The sequence below is a fragment of the Lycium barbarum genome, chromosome 10, assembly GCF_019175385.1.
Source record: "Lycium barbarum isolate Lr01 chromosome 10, ASM1917538v2, whole genome shotgun sequence".
In the NCBI taxonomy this organism is placed as follows: domain Eukaryota; kingdom Viridiplantae; phylum Streptophyta; class Magnoliopsida; order Solanales; family Solanaceae; genus Lycium; species Lycium barbarum.
In genome coordinates this window covers 1,468,661-1,487,856 of record NC_083346.1, presented here as the reverse complement: position 1 = coordinate 1,487,856, position 19,196 = coordinate 1,468,661, and the positions used below count along the sequence as shown (strand labels likewise).

The following is a 19,196-nucleotide window of genomic DNA, read 5'->3' as shown; positions in this document are numbered from 1 at the left end:
ATTCACTAACAATGGTGACTCCATATTCAAGAAGGCTCGAACTCAAAAACTTGATTATGGATGGAATAGTATCAGTACTATATCACAACCATTAATTCTTTTATTTTATTTTATTTCCTCTAATAGCACTAAAGAGTGTTTGTCCAGGAAATTTTTTGTGATCTTTTCTTTTACAAATTATTATTTAGTCTATATATTGGATTGATTTTTTAAAGAACATATTGAAGACCAGTTTTTAAAATTTTAAAAGTTATCAAAACCTCATTTTAATTTTTTTTTCATGTTGAGGCATAATTTTAATTTCAAATACACTTTATCTACTTCACTTCAAAAACTTTTTTTTTTTTAATATTGCATTTTTAGAGTCCAAACGCCTGCTATATTACATTTCACATGTCTTTAAAAGAGGATTAGCGTTGAACCATAATCAGTTAATACTTATTGTCATTTTAATTTGTATTTCATCATGATAAATTAGTAGCATTTGATATAAATAATTTGCACTAGTAAGTTTATTATCGAATTTTTTTATGAAGTGTATACCTCGCTTCCCTCCTTTACTCTTTTACTAGTGAAATCTACCGCGCTTTGCGCGGATTAGACTTTCGAATATTAAATTTTCTATTTTTTTTAAATATTTCAAGTTTAAACCAATTGTATTGTTAACACTTAGTTTATATAGTTTACTATGGTTTTTCGTTACTTAAAGGAATTTTTAGTCTTCTGAAAAAACTTGTAGTATAATCTATGCAAGGGAAACAATATTTTTTTCCCTCTTAGAAAAAATAATCTTAAAACAACATGGTTATGTCTTGTACATTTAATATATGCATATAATAGGAAAAAATATATGCTTTTTATTAACTAATTTTGTATATTTTGTCTTGTTTTTTCTTCTCTTTTCCCCTTCTACCATCTTTATGTTTTATCCTTTTTATTCTTTTTCTTAATTTCTTACTTCCCGATATCAATTGCACATTTTCTTTCTAAAAAACATATCAAATCTTATTTTTCTTTCTTCCTTAACTTCCTACTATAAAAATAAGTAACCAAAAGATAACATTCTCAAGTGACAACATAAATAAATATATATAAAAGAAGATCATAAAGAAATAGCGCATAAGAACATATTATAGAATACAAAGAAGTATATATATTATTATCAATTAATTATTTTATTTACTTTGAGAATATGTAAAGAATCAATATAGTTCAGAACATGATAAAAAAAAAAGTGAACAAATTATTAGGAATACGAAAATTAAAGAACAAAAAAAAAATTATAAATCAATTTAATATTTTTTCTTTTTTGGATCATGAAATATTTAAATTTAACCAATTTTTTAAAATTCCTAACATTAATCCGTAGCCTATTCTTTTCGTACCGGTAGTCACTTACCTTTTTTTAAAGTTTTTGTTTTACTATAAGCTTTTGGTCCCTATAATTACGCATATTGAATGTTGTGTTTGGTAGATGATTTTAGGGTGTGTAATAGTGAAGATAAATCTTTTAAAACGATTGGTCACAATTTAATATTTTGTGAAAGACCATCGGATTAAGTTTTTCATGAACACAATATTTTTTGATTGGTCACCAAAATAATTATCAAGTGAAGCGATTCAAAAGATTAAAAAAAAATAAGAAGATGAAAAACAACATAATTAACTTAATATTAGCTAGATCTCAGTTTCGAAAATCTTAGAGGTCTAATTGTTAGCTAACTGAACTTTCACCTTATTGGTAAAGATTCAATTCTCTTATGTCTGTCATTTCCCTTTCCCCACCTTTCTTACATATAATTATGTACATAAAAACAATCTTTGTCAACAAAAAGAAAAGGATAAGAAACAAATAAAAAGAAACTTTTCTTTGCAGACAAAACATTTTCTTTACTATCTTAATTGTTGTAGAAATATCAACGAAACAATCTGTAGAAATATCAACAAAACAATCTTTTTGGCCTCCGATGTAAACTAAAACATAAAATCAAGAAATAATTATATATAGTTTTTGTTTGCTAAAGAAAATTATAGTATTAAAGAACCAAAATAAGTAGAGCAATTGGGTAGAAATAATGCAAAAAAGAACTCATTTTAGTTTTTCAAGTTGAAATGAGCTTTAGGACAAAACATACTTCAAGATTCCTCCAAACTAACATGTTTATCTTTAAGATTCCTTCAAATCAATATTTTTCTCCTAATCAACCTTTTTTCTTTACACCATAAGATCATCCTCCTACTTAAAAAACATAATTTCAAGTTCCTTTTTCATCAAAAGTTCATCCTTTTATCAATAAAAAAAATGGAATAGTAAATATATATAGTTAAAAATTAAGTTATTTACATCAACCAAAGAAATGTCCTGTTCTATAGCTTATGTCCGATTTCACAACAAATGCAAAGCAAATCATCATTTCTAGATTTTGCCTCTATTTTTTTGATCGTTAATTTCAAATAGTTTCCAACGTTCCGTGTCAATTTCTAAAATAAATCTAATCAAAAAAATTATGCATTGCAAAAGAAATTAAATTAAAATTAATAGGAGTGGACGAAAGTTTATGAATTTTAGAGGGGGTATATAATTACCTTAAAAGAAATGCATCCAACGTTGAAGTATCACCGAGCGTGCGAGGCTCTTTTTGATGCTGATGACATAACATAAAACACTAAAATTTAGTAAATACTGAGTAAGAAATAAATATGAAACGTAAAAGTGTAAAGTTTTCAACCAAAACATTGGTAAATAACGTTGTCAAATCTTTTGCTATTAAAAAATGAGTCTATTTGAATTTGCAGGCAAGATAGCACATATAAATAAATTCAATCGAGATAAATTATTCACTAACACATAAATTTCACAAGATAAATTGTTACTATACAAAGTAAAAAGAAATATACCTGGATCTCATACTGGAGAATTTTCTAAGGCAGCATTTGTGGAGCTAAAATGAATGAACCATATATGAATAGGTTAAATTAGTTCATTGTCTTTTTATCTCCTATCTTAATTAGCACATTACAACACATTAATAAGAATCAATGAAAGGGAAAGGAGAAGAACTAACGTTTTTTATCTTCTGCCTTTAGGACATTATAACCATAATGTTTAGAGAATTTAATAGAGACCTCTAGGCACAATAATTTCACTTGTCAAATAAATACCACATTCAACAAATATTAAATTCACAAAAAATAGAGTGGAAAATTAAAAAAGAGTAATTAAAAGGCATAAAAAAGGAGAAGGCACTATTGAAGTACTTGAAAGCTGATGGTCGCTTTTCAAGTCTCCACTAATAATTATAATAATTAATATAATAACTTATACACAATGAATTAATATGGTTATTAAAGAATTTAATGAAACTTAATAAATATGGTAGAATATAGTTAATTCTTGAATAAAAAAATAAGAGAAAAATAGAGAAAAATGTCAAAAAAAGGAGAAAAAAGATAAACGTCAATGGAGGCCATAGAGAGGTGCCTTGTCTATGTCTAGCTTTATATTATATATTGATTCATACAATTTTTCTCAACAACTCTGGAATCATATACACCCTCTGTTTCAATTTATGTGAACTTTTTCGGAGTACGAGAGTCAAACTTTATAACTTTGACCGTGAATTTTAACATAGATTTTTTAATTTTATAAAAATAAAATTTATATATTTAAAAACTACATAAAAAGTACTATAAGCGATTGATATAGCAATATATTTCCAAAAGTTTTAACCACTCTTATTATAATATGGATGCCCTGTAGGTGGTATATCCACCAAACAACGGGGTGGACCATTTCAAACGATTAATATCAATAGTATTCTTAATGTTACTGCCAAACTTATATTCCAGAAAATTGATTAAAATTAGCAAGTTGAAACTTTTTTTTTTTTATAACCAAAAGTCAAAAAACTACTCCCTACAATAATAAAAGAGAGAAATAACATAATGATCCCGTATGTTTTAGTATATTTAAAGTAGTACTTAGCTTATTATATATTCTTGATCATTTAATTTTCTAAATTTTGCCGAGTATGAGCGTTTTTAATCTTCGACACAAATTTAATAAACTACTGTGATTAAATTGAACAACAAATGTGAAAAAAAAATTAACGCAAATTCACATTCAGAGATTCATTTTTTTTTTTTTTTTGCAGTTTTTCTAACATTTGATTTTATTTTTCAGGTGGGTACAATTTTTAGGAGGTGTATAATTATTATTTTAAATGAAAATCTTTGCCAAAAGCAAGGGATTTCAGGAGGCAGAATGAGAGCAGAGGCACCGCGATATATGAAAGAAAAACAGGCAGGGAGGTAAGAACGAGTAAGACTAGGTTATAACAAGACAACAAAGGTTAGATAACTCTTATTGGAGGAAGAGGGTTTAGGTCAACCGTCCCCTTAACCTAGACACGAACTAATCCTTCTCTCTCTTGATCTCGAGAATGTATGTCCGGTTTTCGTGGAATTCTTTTGATTCTATTTTTGATGGGGTGAAAAATGCACATTCTGACAAACTTAAAGGACAACAATCGATTAAGAGTATAATTAAGGGACTATTATAAACCTATTCTAAACATAAGGGACTATTTTTGTCATTTTCTCACAGTAATAATACAACAGAAGTTTTATTTTTCCTATCATATTATATACGAGAGATATAACACAAAGAATCTTCAAAAACAGAGTTTTCATTTTAATGGCCACTTCAAAACTCCAGGCTCTATGGAATCATCCTGCTGGCCCAAAAACAAGTCAGTATTTTTTTTTTCGGTTATTTTTTGTAATTTCTTTTTTGCCAACTTTATACAATTTTGTTAGATTTAGATCTACTTTTTTTAAAACCTTTTGAAACACATAATTAAAGATTCTTTTGGATAATCCAATATTTGTTTCTGGGTGTGTCTTATTATTTTTTTTATTTTAATTTTTTTGTAATTTTTGGATGTCTGCTTGTTTATTAATTTGAAGAGATGAACAAAAAATGAAAAAAAAAAAGATTAGATTTTTAGGTGCTATTTTATTGTATATTCTTGTTAAATTATCATTTATGAATGATATAACACATCAAATTTAATAAAAGTAGTGCTGTTTATTTAATTTGAAGAGGTGAACAAAAAAAATGAAAAGAAAAGAAAAAAAAAAAGATTAGATTTTTAGGTGCTATTTTACTGTATATTCTTGTTAAATTATCATTTATGAATGATATAGCACATCAAAGTTGGTAAAAGTAGTGCTGTTTATTTAATTTGAAGTAAGGTGAACAAAAAATGAAAAAAAGAAGAAGAAAAGATTAGATTTTAAGGTGTTATTTTATTTGGTATTGTTGTTAGATTATCATTTATTGAATGATATAGCAGAAAAGTTGATAAAATCGTCCCGATTACGGGTTTGTATTTTACAGTTCTGCAAATTGAGATTCTAAAAATAGGGAAAAAAAAAAGAAAGGAAAAAAAAAGTAGACAGATGAAAAAGAAAATCATGGAAAATGAAGAATTTTTGTTTTACTGGTAATAGTTTCTTGAAAGTTTGTTTGAATCTGAATAGTCGATTCACATGTTCAAGTGACTTTTTGATGCCATTTTAATTAACACAATAAAATATAGTAATGTATCTTTTAAGGCTTACATTAGGTTTAGTGTTTGTTTGGAGTCCTTGCTATTTGTTAGGATTTGTATGTCATTGCAGGGATACGTGTGAAAATGTCAAGTTTTAGAGAACTCTTAATGATAATTTTTTAGTATCGGAATGAAATGAGCTTGAATAGAGCTAAATTGTTTATAGAACATTCATATGATTGATGTCAACTAGTTTGGGCATTTGTATGAGCGAAATAGAACTGATTCTTGTGGCATTTGTATGATCAGAGAAAGCTGATTCTACGGATTCACAGTTTGACAAATTTTTCTTCAACTGTGTGACTCTGTTGTAATTTATAGATGTTTTTCTTTGAGCTTGGGAATCATAATGGTTGGCTCAAGTTGTTATTTTTCTTTGAGCTTTCCTATAGCCACTTGCACCGTGTGTACAAACATACTTTTTTTTCTTGTTATTTTGCAGCTTCAGGTTGGTATATTTCTCTTATCATTTTCTTTGTTCACCGTTTCTTTCACTCGTTGTGTTCTTCTAGTTCATTTCTGGGCACCGACCTTCAAGTGGGGCATCAGTATTGCAAATATTGCAGACTTCGCTAAACCTCCTGAAAAGATTTCATTACCTCAACAAATAGGTATTTTTCACGAGTCATGCCTTGCATTATTTGCTCTACTCTTTCTATCTTGATCTATCATGAATCCAGAAAAATATGTCAATATGCATGATTGGTCATTTTCTGTTTCTGTTTGGTTTTAGTTATAAGATAAGTTGTTTCGGTTATTGCAGCGGTTACAGCAACTGGACTTATATGGTCTCGCTATAGTTTGGTAATTACTCCGGTAAGTTCAATATTACGCTGAATCTCAGTGCAAGTTTATCTTTCATGGTGTTAAAGTATGATTAACAAGCAAATAAATCCTTTCTACTTTGTGTTCAGCCGGATCTTTATATTGGTTTTAGTATTTGATTAGTAGACTAAAGTATTATCATTTTCACATCAGTCTAATTTTTATATCTTCCTCTTCTGACAGTTATTGATGTTGTGTCTTTGTAACTGATGGAAATTTCTTGACTACAATCTAAAAAGTGAATATCTACAGTCAGATCAAAAGGATAAAAGAGAATCAACCCCCCAACCTCGTGTTACTGGTTGCAGTGTTATCAAAAGCCCAAAAAAACTCTTAAGGTTCGTTGGGGCTTGAAGCACAAATCGCAAATGAAGTATGGGCTATAATGAAAAATGGCGCAAATGGAGAAAAAATACAAATATATATGTTTAGTCCAAGACTAATAATTATAAGCATGAATGACAAATATATGGACAAAGAAATTGTTTTTTTTTTTTTTAAACGATAAACTGAAATATCAATTGTTTAGTGTCGCCTCTTGAGGAGACACTCATTGGCAAGGAAAAGTATGTCTAAGAGCCTTGATGAAGACACTGAAGCACACATTAAGCGAGGCGAAGCGCTTAACACGTTTTGAGCCTCGCTTCAAGGCTTGATAGCCAGATAATAGCATCCCATGTTAGTATTAATTGGATTTAGGGCGTATACTCTGTTCAGAGGGTATTAAGCTACTTAGTTCGCTGACATTTTGAATTATTCAGAGGTCCCACACCATGAGAAAACTGTTCCGTAGTTTGTAGAGAACATACATATGATAAGCACTCTTGAATCAAATTTATATAAAGAAATCTTCCCTGCATAACCTGCTTCAGATGGAGAAAATGTTGCAGGGAGCATGAAAATTTGTAGGTATTTAGTAACCCTAATGAAGAACAAGATTGTTTTCCAGACTTTGAAGGTAAACTCATTTAAATATGCTGATGCTGTTGAGATTGTCCTCCACACATTGAAGGGTTGCATTCAAACTGTCCTTTATGGGTTTTTAGTTGACTCTAAGGCGTAATAATATCTAGAAAGGCTTAACTATAACTTATTATGATACACAAGTGGCCCGGGCTTTGCTCTAGTGGTAAGAGTGCGATGCGTGATGTGTGGATTAGGCGCACATCACGGGTTCAAATTATGCCACAGTAAAAATGCCTAATATTTAAGGTTATTGTTTGGTATTAAGGAAAATGTTTTCTTGGAAAATAAGTTGGTTTTCTTAGTTAAAATATGCTGATGCCATTGAGATTGTTCTCCACACATTGAAGATTTGCTTATTCAAACTGCCCTTTATGGGTTTTTAGTTGACTCTAAGGCGTAATCTATAAAGGCTTAAATATAACTTATTATGATACACGAGTAGCCCCTCGGGCTTTGCTCTAGTGGTAAGATTGCAATGCTGGATGTGTGGATTAGGACATCACTGGTTCAATTATGCCACAGTTAAAATGCCTAGCATTTAAGGTTGTTGTTTGGTACGATGGAAAATATGTTGATTTTTTACTTATTTTTTAGTATTTGGTAAGTAAGCAAAAAAATATTACCCCAAGATCATTTATATGTAATCTAGCAAAACATTATGGGGGTGGAATGAGTTGGGGTGTGGGGGTTCCGGGGTGGCGGGGTTGGGATGGTCAAGGGGTTGGGGTTGAGGGCATTGGGTGGGTGGGAAGAATGACAATGTACTTGGAATGTCACTTATGAAATTTCATTTTCCTACTTTCATTAGGTAAGTTATTTTTCAGGAACTTGTTTTCCTAGAGAAAATGTTTTCCACAACATTGTGATCAACCAAATGTTAGAAAATTGGAAATCAAACACACCCTAAATGGAGAAGGGTAGAGAGGCAGACCCATTATCCCCGAGTTTCGAACCTGTGCGTCACTGGCATTCGGGAATTTCTCAATTATCAATAAAAGAAAAGAAAAAGAAAAAAAAAAGATGCTTTTGCCCCCAGTTTGCATTATGACTTTGAAGCCACTTTGATTTACAAGCTTCTTGGTTTGTGGCGTCGTTTTCTCTTTATCTTGTAATCCATAAAATTTGGAATTGCAGAAAAACTGGAATCTCTTTAGCGTAAATGTTGCAATGGCTGGGACAGGCATGTACCAGCTTTCACGAAAAATCCGGTGAGTCAGTTCTGTCTCACTACTCATGGAAGGCATTAAAAAGGACTTTGCAATGTTGATGAAAGGGAATCCTGTCATAATACTATATCGCATATTCTTATAGCTTTTGTTTTTCGTTCTAACACTACCATTTTTTCTTGATTCAGGCATGAATATTTTAACGAGGAGCAACAACCTGCGCTAGCTAAAGAATGATGATGAAAGTTGTGATTGATTAGTCAGGATTATCGAATTCCTGACTTTGAATTTGCTCTTCTATGCAATTTGATGTTTTAGTTCTACTACTTTATACTTCTTCTGATACTTACCACTGGTGATTTGATAAGTGATTGGGTGAATAATCACAGTTGGTAATTCGTTTGTCTCAAATTACTCTAAGCTTTAACTATATGAATAGTTTACGCTCATTCTAGACGGAGAAATGTCGCATGGAGGTAGGCTTAACAACTAGCAAATATACTTCATGTTCATTCTGCAGTGAATAAGAAGATTTGATACTCTTTTAGAAAGTCTTTTGAGAAAATTGAATTATCGGTACCATTTGTGTCTTAAAATTAAAATTGGTGACGATTTTGATCAGCCAAGGTCAAAACTCCTTAAAAACAACTCCTTAAAAACCTGATTAAGGCCTCATTTATTTGCACTTTCAGATTTATACCCCAAGCCATTAGGTGCATTTATTTGCATTAAGATCTAAGAACTTGTTGGATCTGAATAGGTTTTAATCATTAAGATCCTGAATCAAGTTTTAATATCATTAAGAGGTGTTTTTGTATGAAATTTTTTTATTACCAGTTCCAACGCCAACCCCAGCCCTAAACCCTCTGCCTCAACCCTATCCTCACCTACTCTCCACTCCAACCCCACCCATCCACGTCAACCCCACCCTCCACTTCAACCCCCCACCAACTTCCCACCACCCCCACCCTACACCACCCACCCCCACTCCCCACCACCAACCCCTACCCCTACCCCTATCCCATACCACCTACCCCTAACTCCCACCACCAACCTTACCCCCACTCCCCACCAACCCCTACCCCACACCACCCACCCTCACTCCCTACTACCCCCACTCCCCACCACCAACCCCTACCCCTACCCCATACCACCTACCCCTAACTCCCACCACCAACCTTACCCCCACTCCCCACCAACCCCTACCCCACACCACCCACCCTCACTCCCTACTACCCCCACTCCCCACCAACCCCACCCCACTAACTCCCACCCTCACCCCAACCACTCGCTCACCCCTCCACCCCCACTCACCACCCACCACGATTACAAAACATCTCCACCATTACTAAGTGAGCATAAATGTTTCATATTTTCAATTAAATAATATTTTATTTTATTAAATTTGTATTTATTTTTTACTATTTAGTTACTTTTTAATTTAAATTGTATATTTCTTATGTTTAAATAAATACATTATGCTCATTTAGATATTGAAAAACAAACAGTCTTAATCATTCAATATTCAAACCTAGAGACAACATCTTAATCATTCAGATGTGCATTCGGATTCAGACGTCTTAATCTTAATGAAAATAAATGAGGCCTAAGTTAAATGGGGTCCAAATTATAATCCTTTTCGGAGAGCATTTTATGTATTTACCCTTTTAATTTGATGTAATAGTGATATTTTCGTTCCTTAAGCCAATAGTATATGTATGGGATCAGAATAATGAACTTACCAAATATATTCAAACAATTTGAATATTAAAAATGCAATGAAAGTTTGTATTACTATGTTACTTGGTGACTATTTAAAGAATTAACTTGGAATTTAAACACCTCTACTCCTTCCGTCCCATTATAAGTGTCACTTTAATAAAAAACACGCATATTAAGAAACCGTTAATGCAATATGAAGTTTGTCAAATTACACATATATAATAAAGATAATTTTTTTTTCTCTTGATTAGAGAGCATGCACAAGTAATAAACCTTTTGGCATGGGGATCCAACAATATCAAGTTATAATGTGACTTTTTCAATTATCATTTAGATGTTACTTTAACTTGTCAGTTTTTGTCTAAGGGTAGAATTGGAAAAAGTTAATCAATTTATGTCTTGGTTTCCTACGATGACGCTTATCATGATACATTTTTTTTTTTTGATTGAGATGACGCTTATTATGGAACGGAGAGAGTATTATTTTAGGATTGAACTATCAACTCATTGATTGATTAAAAGTTGATTCGTGGGTGGTCGGTATTCATACAATTTGTGCCTTTTTAGTCAATAAAAAAAAATCAGACAGTCACAGTCCTCGTGTTCTCGCCGCTCTCCCGCTTCTACTTATCTACTCTTCTTTTGCTCCTCCTTCCTCACTTCACACTTCATTAGGGTTCTTGCATTCAATGGATAAACCGAACAATGCATATGTCGTCTTTTCTTTGATCCCCATATCTCACACTTTGACATTTTTTGTGTTCCCGCACTTTGCTTAATTTTGAAATTAATGAATTTATTTTTCTTCTCCTTATAAAAACCCACTTCTTTAAATTGTTCTCCCTTTCTGAATGCTGTATAAATGAATCAAAATACCGTGGTATGAATTTTAACAATTTTTTTGTGTTCACTCCCTTTGCTTAATTTTGAAATTAATGAGTTTCTTTTTTCGTATTTCAAACTTATAGCCATTTCAGCCTTATAAAATCCAATTCTTTAAATTGTTGAACACAAACTCTTGGAACAAATAGTTTCCGAAAGCTCTACAAAAATGGACGAACATACAGTGGTATGATTTTAACAAAAATATTTCTTTTCTTTCTTTATCTTCTTTTTTCAAACCCCATTAGAGACAATGTTGAATTTCTTTCTTTCTTTTTAATCAGTGTCAAGAACATTCTTTGTGTTTCAAGCTATTTTCCAGTTTGCTTTTTATTTATTTGTATTGTTCTTGAAAATGTTTACACTGTTTTCTTGCAGAGAAAGACATCAATGGAGTTCTGATTATACAAACTGCAGATTATCCAAGCTTCAAGCTTGTAATTGTGGGTGATTTGGTAATATGTGATTAGGATTGGATTGTCAGTCTTTTTTTGACTGATTTTGCGTGTTGGTGTTTTTGAATATATTGTTACAGGATCCACTAAACCAACAGACTGCAGATTATCCAAGCTTCAAGCTTGTTATCGTGGGTGATGAGTGATGAACTTGTATGTTTCTATGTTTAGCTGATTTATTTTTGCTTGTTGTTTCTAGTACTTTTGCCTTGAAGAGAACACTCATAATACATGATATATAAATTGAAATTGACGAATCGTTTAAGTACTAAATGTTTGGCCAAGATTTGTCTGTGCAAAGGTTTTCTAGCATTTTAGAGACTTTTATAATACTATCATTGTTATTTTTCTTTATTTATGAAATTTAACTTGGGATAACATAGTTGTTATCATTCATATAATCTTGATCAGTTTTAATTTTCTAAATTTTGCTGAGTATGAGTGTTTCTAATCTCTGTTAAATGTTTAACAAACTTTGATGATTAAATCTAACAGCAAATGCGGGGGGAAAAAGACTTAACGAAAATTCACATTCATAGACTCACTCTTTTTTTTTTTTTTTGATCCTTTTGGTATTTGTACAACTTATAATGAGGTGTAATTTCAATTCCTTTACTATTCCCTCTATCTCAATTTATGTGGCACAATTTGAATTTCGAGAGTCAAACAATTTAATTTTGACTGTGAATTCGAACATGAAATTTTTAGTTTTTTTTTTAAATAAAATAAAATGTTCATATTTGGAAAATATGTAAAAGTACTATGACTCTTAATAATTGATAATTTAAAATATATGAAAATATTACAGTCAAAGAGAGACATTTTAAATCTCGAATTTGAAAGGTGCCACCTAATTAAATTGGGATGGAGGTATTTATTTTCTCTGTCTGTTGTAGCTTTTGGGATTTGATATAACTTTTATCGTATGATATTTCTAAATCCTTTTTATATAGTTCATGATTAAATCTAACAACCAATGGTTAAATATTTGATGGGATGAACAATACTCATTTTGAAGAGATTGAATAGAATATTGGTTGTCTGCTTGTTTATTTATTTGAAGTGATTTAATACAAATGAAAAGAAAAGAAAAAAGATTTGATTTTTAGGTGCTATTTTATTTCGTATTGTTGTTAGATTATCATTTATTGAACGATATAGCACATCAGAGTTGATATAAATCGTCCGATTGAAAAAAGTGGTGGAAAAGAGAGGGGAAAAAAAAAGAAACTATAAAATAAAAATAAAATGTTACCTTAACAATATATATATAGAGAGAGATGAAAAGAAAATCATGGAAATTAATAAATTTTTGTTTTACTAGTAATAGTTTCTGGAAAATTTGTCTGAAGCTGAGTCCTCACGGGTTAGCTCAATTGGCAAAGGTAGACGGACTTGTGTCTTAAGGAGTTAAGATCACAAGTTCGTCCTATATTTAAGAGGAGAAAGGTATACAACGCCATAGACAAAAAAGCACTGAAAATAAGAGTTCTTTTCTTCGGTCTACACGAGTAACTATGTATACGAAGAATAGTGAATACTTACCGCAATCTCCATAGCCTTATCAGCTACATAACTCCTATCTTTCGTCTTATGAGTCTCGGTCCACATTTGGCTTCAATATGACATCTTTTCTCTTTGCCTTCTGAAATTTTCAACTTGTAAAACATTGTAAGTAATTAAGAATGTACTTAACTAAGCACATCGTATTGAACTATTATATCATATTGTGTTGTATTGTATTGTTTTGATGAATACAACGTTTGGATAGATTGTATTGTTTTCCGTCGTTACATAATGTTAACACTTAACATCAACAATTTGAAGGATAAACCTACAAGAAAAGTAGGGTATAGTATAGAGCTATCATAAAAAAAGTATGCTAAAGGATAAAATATGATTATTAGATGATAAGTAAAGACAAAATGAGAAAAAATAAATAAGGAACGACGCAATAACACCAAATTGGTCGTTACATAAAATGAGACTTTTCGTCGTTAAGTAACGATCAATTTAACGATACGATAGAATAAGATTGAAGTAACAATCAAAACAAACATTGTATTTAAACTAACAACACAACACTATACAATAGGTAACGACAAAATTAAAAATTGTAAAAAAAAAAAAGAGTAGAAAATCTATATAAAAAGGAAATAAAGAAAACTTATTTACTTCTTTAACAAAAAAAATTAGAATTTTGAGCTAAACTACTCAAATCTTCATATTAATAAATAAAAGTTTTGCAATAACATCCAAGGTAATGTATTGAAAATACATGGCAAACATCTTGTTAACTTAAATTAATTTTATCACACTATATATCACATATTACAAGCTATACCGACCGACCTGATTTATTTGACGATGATATAGCACACCTGATTGGCCAGCATCTGATTATCTTAGATAATGCAAATGAGAATGAAGTAAATTTAAATAGTATTTATTTATTTATTTTTAATTCTCTTTTGTTGAATGTGCTAATATACTTTAATAATTCTTTTAGGGATTTGGTGAAGAAAACATTAACGATGACCATCACGATTTTGATCACCTCGAGGAAATCATCCCTCTGGTGAGGGTTTTACCTTTTTTATTTATTTATTTATTTGTTTTATAATTAGAGTCTAATCAAATTTCCTATTATTTTTTTAGGATAATGAAGATATTGTCATGTTTGATTGTGATGGAGACCTTGTAATGGTTCTTGATGAATTTATGAACCTTCTTGATGCCGATGGTGACGTGGTAATAATTCTTGATGAATTTGTGGACGTTCTTGATGTTGATGGAGACCTCAATATGATTCTAGAGGGAGTCCGGAACTTAAATGAGCCAAAAAAAAGACATAATGAACCAAAATACCTCAAGAAAAAAATGTAGTCATCGTAGACAAGGAAAATGCTGCAATTCAGAAGAAGATGGAAAGAATGAATTATAGGAAAAACAAGAAAGGGCAGTTAAAAGAGTGATACTATCATAAAATTAGGGTTTTAATTTGGGTATTACCATACTATCATACTATATGCGCTTAGCTTTATGTATAGTGATGGAGTACCGAGTAGGATTGTTTAAAATATTTGCTAAAAATCACTCTACATTAAAATAAAAAATATAACCCCCCCCCCCCCCCCTATCACTTTAGTATTAGAGCAAGAAGATTTTTGGACCTAAACCTATATTTTAGACAACAGTTTATGAGAAGACTATTTTCTGCTAGACTAAGAAAACAAATTGCTATACCTGTTTATAGACAATATTATATGAGACAACATAGTTTTACTAAATATATAAGTCATCATTATCGTATGATATATTTAACTCGGAAAAGACTTACAATTCTTAGAAAAACAAGAAAGTTTTTAACTGAATATAGTAGATACATAGACATAATTCATCGCCAAGATTTACATGATTAGATAGTAATGCGTGTTTCTTTTGTAAATGGTATCCTAGTAGAGACAAACGAGCTAAATGTAAAAATTGTTATATAGAAGGATGTACAATGTGTATAGAAAAAGAATTTAAAATAAAAATAAATAAAGAGGAAACTCATAAGAAAATTGAAGACCCTACTATTAATCTAAGAATGATAACATTAGAAACAAGAATAAATGAATTAGAAACTAGATTATGTAAACTAGAAAAAGGAAAACAAAAAGAAGTAGATAGTGAAGATGAAGAAATAAGATTATCAAATATACAACCAATAATGAGACCATTAAGAACAATACCAGAAGATTCTCAAGCAGAACTAATGAGTATAGAAGACCATGAAGCATTAGTAAGTAATGAAGATAAAAAATTAGGAACAATAAAAATACTTTCAAGAATTAAAATAGATGATTATAAGATAGAGACATTAGCATTAGTAGATTCAGGGTGCACAAAGTGCATAATAATAAGAGAATAGTTCCACCTAATTTAATAAAATTCTAGAAAAACCAGTTGCAGCCATGCAAATGGATGGAACACATAACATATATAGACATTATGTTCATAAGGCCTACATTAGCTTTATAAATACATGTGGACAAGATATAGGTAAGAGACCTTAATATAAATGTAGATTTTGTCATAGGATTAGACTTTATGTTACATAATAATGACAGTTGTATGATTACAAGAGATGGAGTAATTTTCTTAAAAAATATTACTAATACACCAGTACAAGTTGAGTAAATACTCAAAATACCCCCCAACGTTTGACCAAATTCCAACTACACACCTAACCTTTGCGTTGGTCCTATTACCCCCTGGACAATTTTTTTCAGTATTAAAATGCCCCTTTTTTACTGATGTGGACAAGAGCGTGACTACACCGCTCGGTGGCGCGCTATAGCCTTTAAAAAAAGCATTTGACGTGTTTTAAAATGCCAACTGGACTGCAATATAGATGCCACATAGATAAATTTAAATTCCCTCCATTTTTAGGCTACTTCATCTTCTTCTTCACCCTATTTAATACCAATCTCCATTTTTTTTGTCAAAATAATACCCATTATAAATTCATAAAACATAAAAAATAATACCCCCCACGAAAAAGTACTATATAGCAAATTAATACCACTAAAAGAAAAGATCATCTAAGATCTCATAAAATAAACAATTTCAAGACCCAAATTTCTCACAAATCTTAGCAGATCTTTGAAGTCTCTTGCTTTAGGCTTTGTCTTCACATAGATAAATTTAGAGCTAGGATAGTGATTATTCTTATAATCACTGTTTTCCCAAATCAAATTAAAAAAAAAAAAATCTGAAGAAAAAAAAATGAAAAATTTGGAAAAAAAAAACAAGGTTGAAAAATCTAATCTTGTTAAAGAAAATCTGATTGGAAGTTGCTTGTTTGGAGTTGCTACTTGTTGCTTGGTTGGAGTTGCTACTTGTTGCTTGGTTGGAGTTGCTTAAGCACTAATTCTTTGAGTTGATTTGGGGAGAAAATTAAACTCCATTGCTAGGAATTTGGAGAAAGTTATGAAGAACACCAAGTGAGTCTTTAAATTCTTGATTGTTTGATCAAATTAATGGATGAACTTTGTTCTACTTGGTGTTAGGAAGCTTCCTTTCACATTTGGGTTTATTTGGATCAGATTTGAGGAAGTTGGTGTGATTTTTTTTTCAACTCCTAATGAAGATGATGATGATGATGATGTTGATGAAGATGAAGGAGAATTGGGTATGGGTTTTCGGATCCTCATACTGAAAATGGAGTATGGAAAATTGAGAGATTTTTTTTTTGAAGAAGAAAATAGTAGATGGATGGAGGAAGGGGGGAAATTAATAAAAAATGGGGGGAAATTAAAGATGTGGCACGTGGGCCAGGCGCGTGTGGACAAGCGCCTGTTAATAATTGGAGGTTGTCATATTGGACTACCACATCAGCAAAAAAAGGGGCATTTTAATACTAAAAAAATTGTCCAGGGGGTAATAGGACCAACACAAAGGTTAGATGTGTAGTTGGGATTTTGGTCAAACGTTGAGGGGTATTTTGAGTATTTACTTGTACAAGTTCATAAGACTGAAACTAGGATCCGTCATAAGAAGATCTCTACCACAAATCGAATAAACCTGCAAAAGAAAGAAGATAGTTGTTGTAAAGATTGTCAAGAGAATAATACATGTTGTAAAGATAAGACAGAAATAAAAAATTTAACTCTAGAAGAAGAAGAAATTCTAGGAGACGAGGATTCGTTAGAAAAAAAATTATACTTTAATAGATATAGAGACAAAGTTATATAATTTTAAAACAGGAATAGAAAGAATAGGAGTAATAAAAAATCAAAAAGACTTAGATAATATAATAAAAATACTAGATGAAATAGAGATTATAGGAGAAAAACCTTTAAAACATTGGAAAAATAATAAGATTGTATGCAAATTAGATATAATAAATCCAGATTATGTAATTAAAACAGCTTCAATCGAAGCAACAAATCAGGATGTAGAAGATTTTAAAGTACAAATAAAAGAACTATTAGATTTAGTAGTACTACGGAGATCTACTTCTAAACATAGATCTGCAACATTTATGGTAAGAAATCATAGCGAAATAGTAAGAGGAAAAGCGAGAATGGTAATAAACTAAAAAAGACTTAACGATAATACTAGGACAGATGGATATAAGTTACCAGATAAAACAGAATTAATAAATAGAATAAAAGGGAAGAAAATATTTAGTAAATTTGATTGTAAAACAGGATATTGGCAGGTACGAATGCATGAAGAAAGTATAGAATGGACTGCATTCACCTGTCCTGAAGGACATTTCGAATGGTTAGTAATGTCATTTGGATTAAAGACAGCTCCGCCAATTTTTCAAAGAAAAATGGATAGTACATTTGGAGAATACAAAAGGTTTGTATTAGTATATGTAGATGATATGCTAGTATTTAATAGAGATATTAAAGAACACTTAGGACACCTACAAACGGTATTTAGACTATTTGTAGAAAATGAAATAATAATTAGTAAGAAAAAGATGGAATTATGTAAAAATTATATAAAGTTTTTAGGAGTAGTACTAGGAGAGGGTAAAAAAAGTTACAACCTCATTTAGCCAAAAAAGCTTTGGACATGCCAGATAAGTTAGACAATGTTAAAGAAATACAATTTTTTCTAGGAATAGTCAATTATGCTAGAAATTTTATAAAAGATTTAAGAAAAATAGCAGGACTATTGTATTCAAAGACTGGATCTAATGGTCAAAAACACTTTAATACTGAAGACAAAAAATTAGTACAAGAAATCAAAGAATAAATAAAAAATATTCCTGATTTAAACATGCCTCTAGAAACAGACTATTTAGTTATAGAAACAGACAGTAGTTTTGAAGGATGGGAGCAGTGCTAAAAGCAAAACCAAATAAATATAGTAATAAAAATGAAGAAAAAATATGTGCTTATCAAAGTGGTAAGTATAAAGAAAAAGGAAATATGAGTAGTATAGATGTAGAGATTTTAGCTGTAATATACAGATTAAATAGTTTTAGACTATATATCCTAAATAAACCAGAAATACTAGTTAGAACAGACTGCGAAACTATAGTTAAATTTTATCAAAAGATAAATGATAAAAATAGTAGTAGACGAATATGGCTAAATTTCTTAGATACCATTTCAATTTGTAGTTTAAAATTTGAACATATAAAAGGAAAAGATAATAATTTAGCAGACCAATTTAGTAGACTAAAGATTACTGCTAACTGATTTTCTATTTGAACAACATGAGACCTTCCAGTTCTCAGACAGCAGACAGGGGGAAAAGCATAGCCTCAACCCAAGACACATACAGACAAATAGTATTAGGTAACCTTCATTTTAGACCTACATTTTTATTAGAGAGAAATACTCTGGAAAGAATACAATTCGGCGCCAATAAACTAGTAGCTTTTCAGCCATCAAATTGGACTTTTAAAGTATTACCAGAATATGTAATAGACAGACAACAAAAATGCTTAGTAGATAATTTATGGATTTCGCATAATAGAAAAGACTAAACATTTTGTAGCTACTATAAATTCTCTTTGTCAATATTTTACAGATCGAAATTTAGACAAAAAATTT

At 30.6% G+C, this 19,196-nt stretch overlaps 1 protein-coding gene across 1 annotated transcript; it reads left to right on the top strand.

Moving 5' to 3' along the window:
* The first annotated feature begins 4,593 nt into the window (after positions 1 to 4,593).
* LOC132614668 (mitochondrial pyruvate carrier 4) lies at positions 4,594 to 9,028 on the top strand. Its single transcript, XM_060329182.1, has 5 exons — positions 4,594 to 4,751; positions 6,128 to 6,226; positions 6,379 to 6,431; positions 8,541 to 8,614; positions 8,761 to 9,028. The coding sequence occupies exons 1-5, from the start codon at positions 4,697 to 4,699 to the stop codon at positions 8,807 to 8,809; spliced, it is 330 nt and encodes a 109-aa protein (XP_060185165.1). The 5' UTR covers positions 4,594 to 4,696; the 3' UTR covers positions 8,810 to 9,028.
* The last annotated feature ends 10,168 nt before the right edge of the window (positions 9,029 to 19,196 follow it).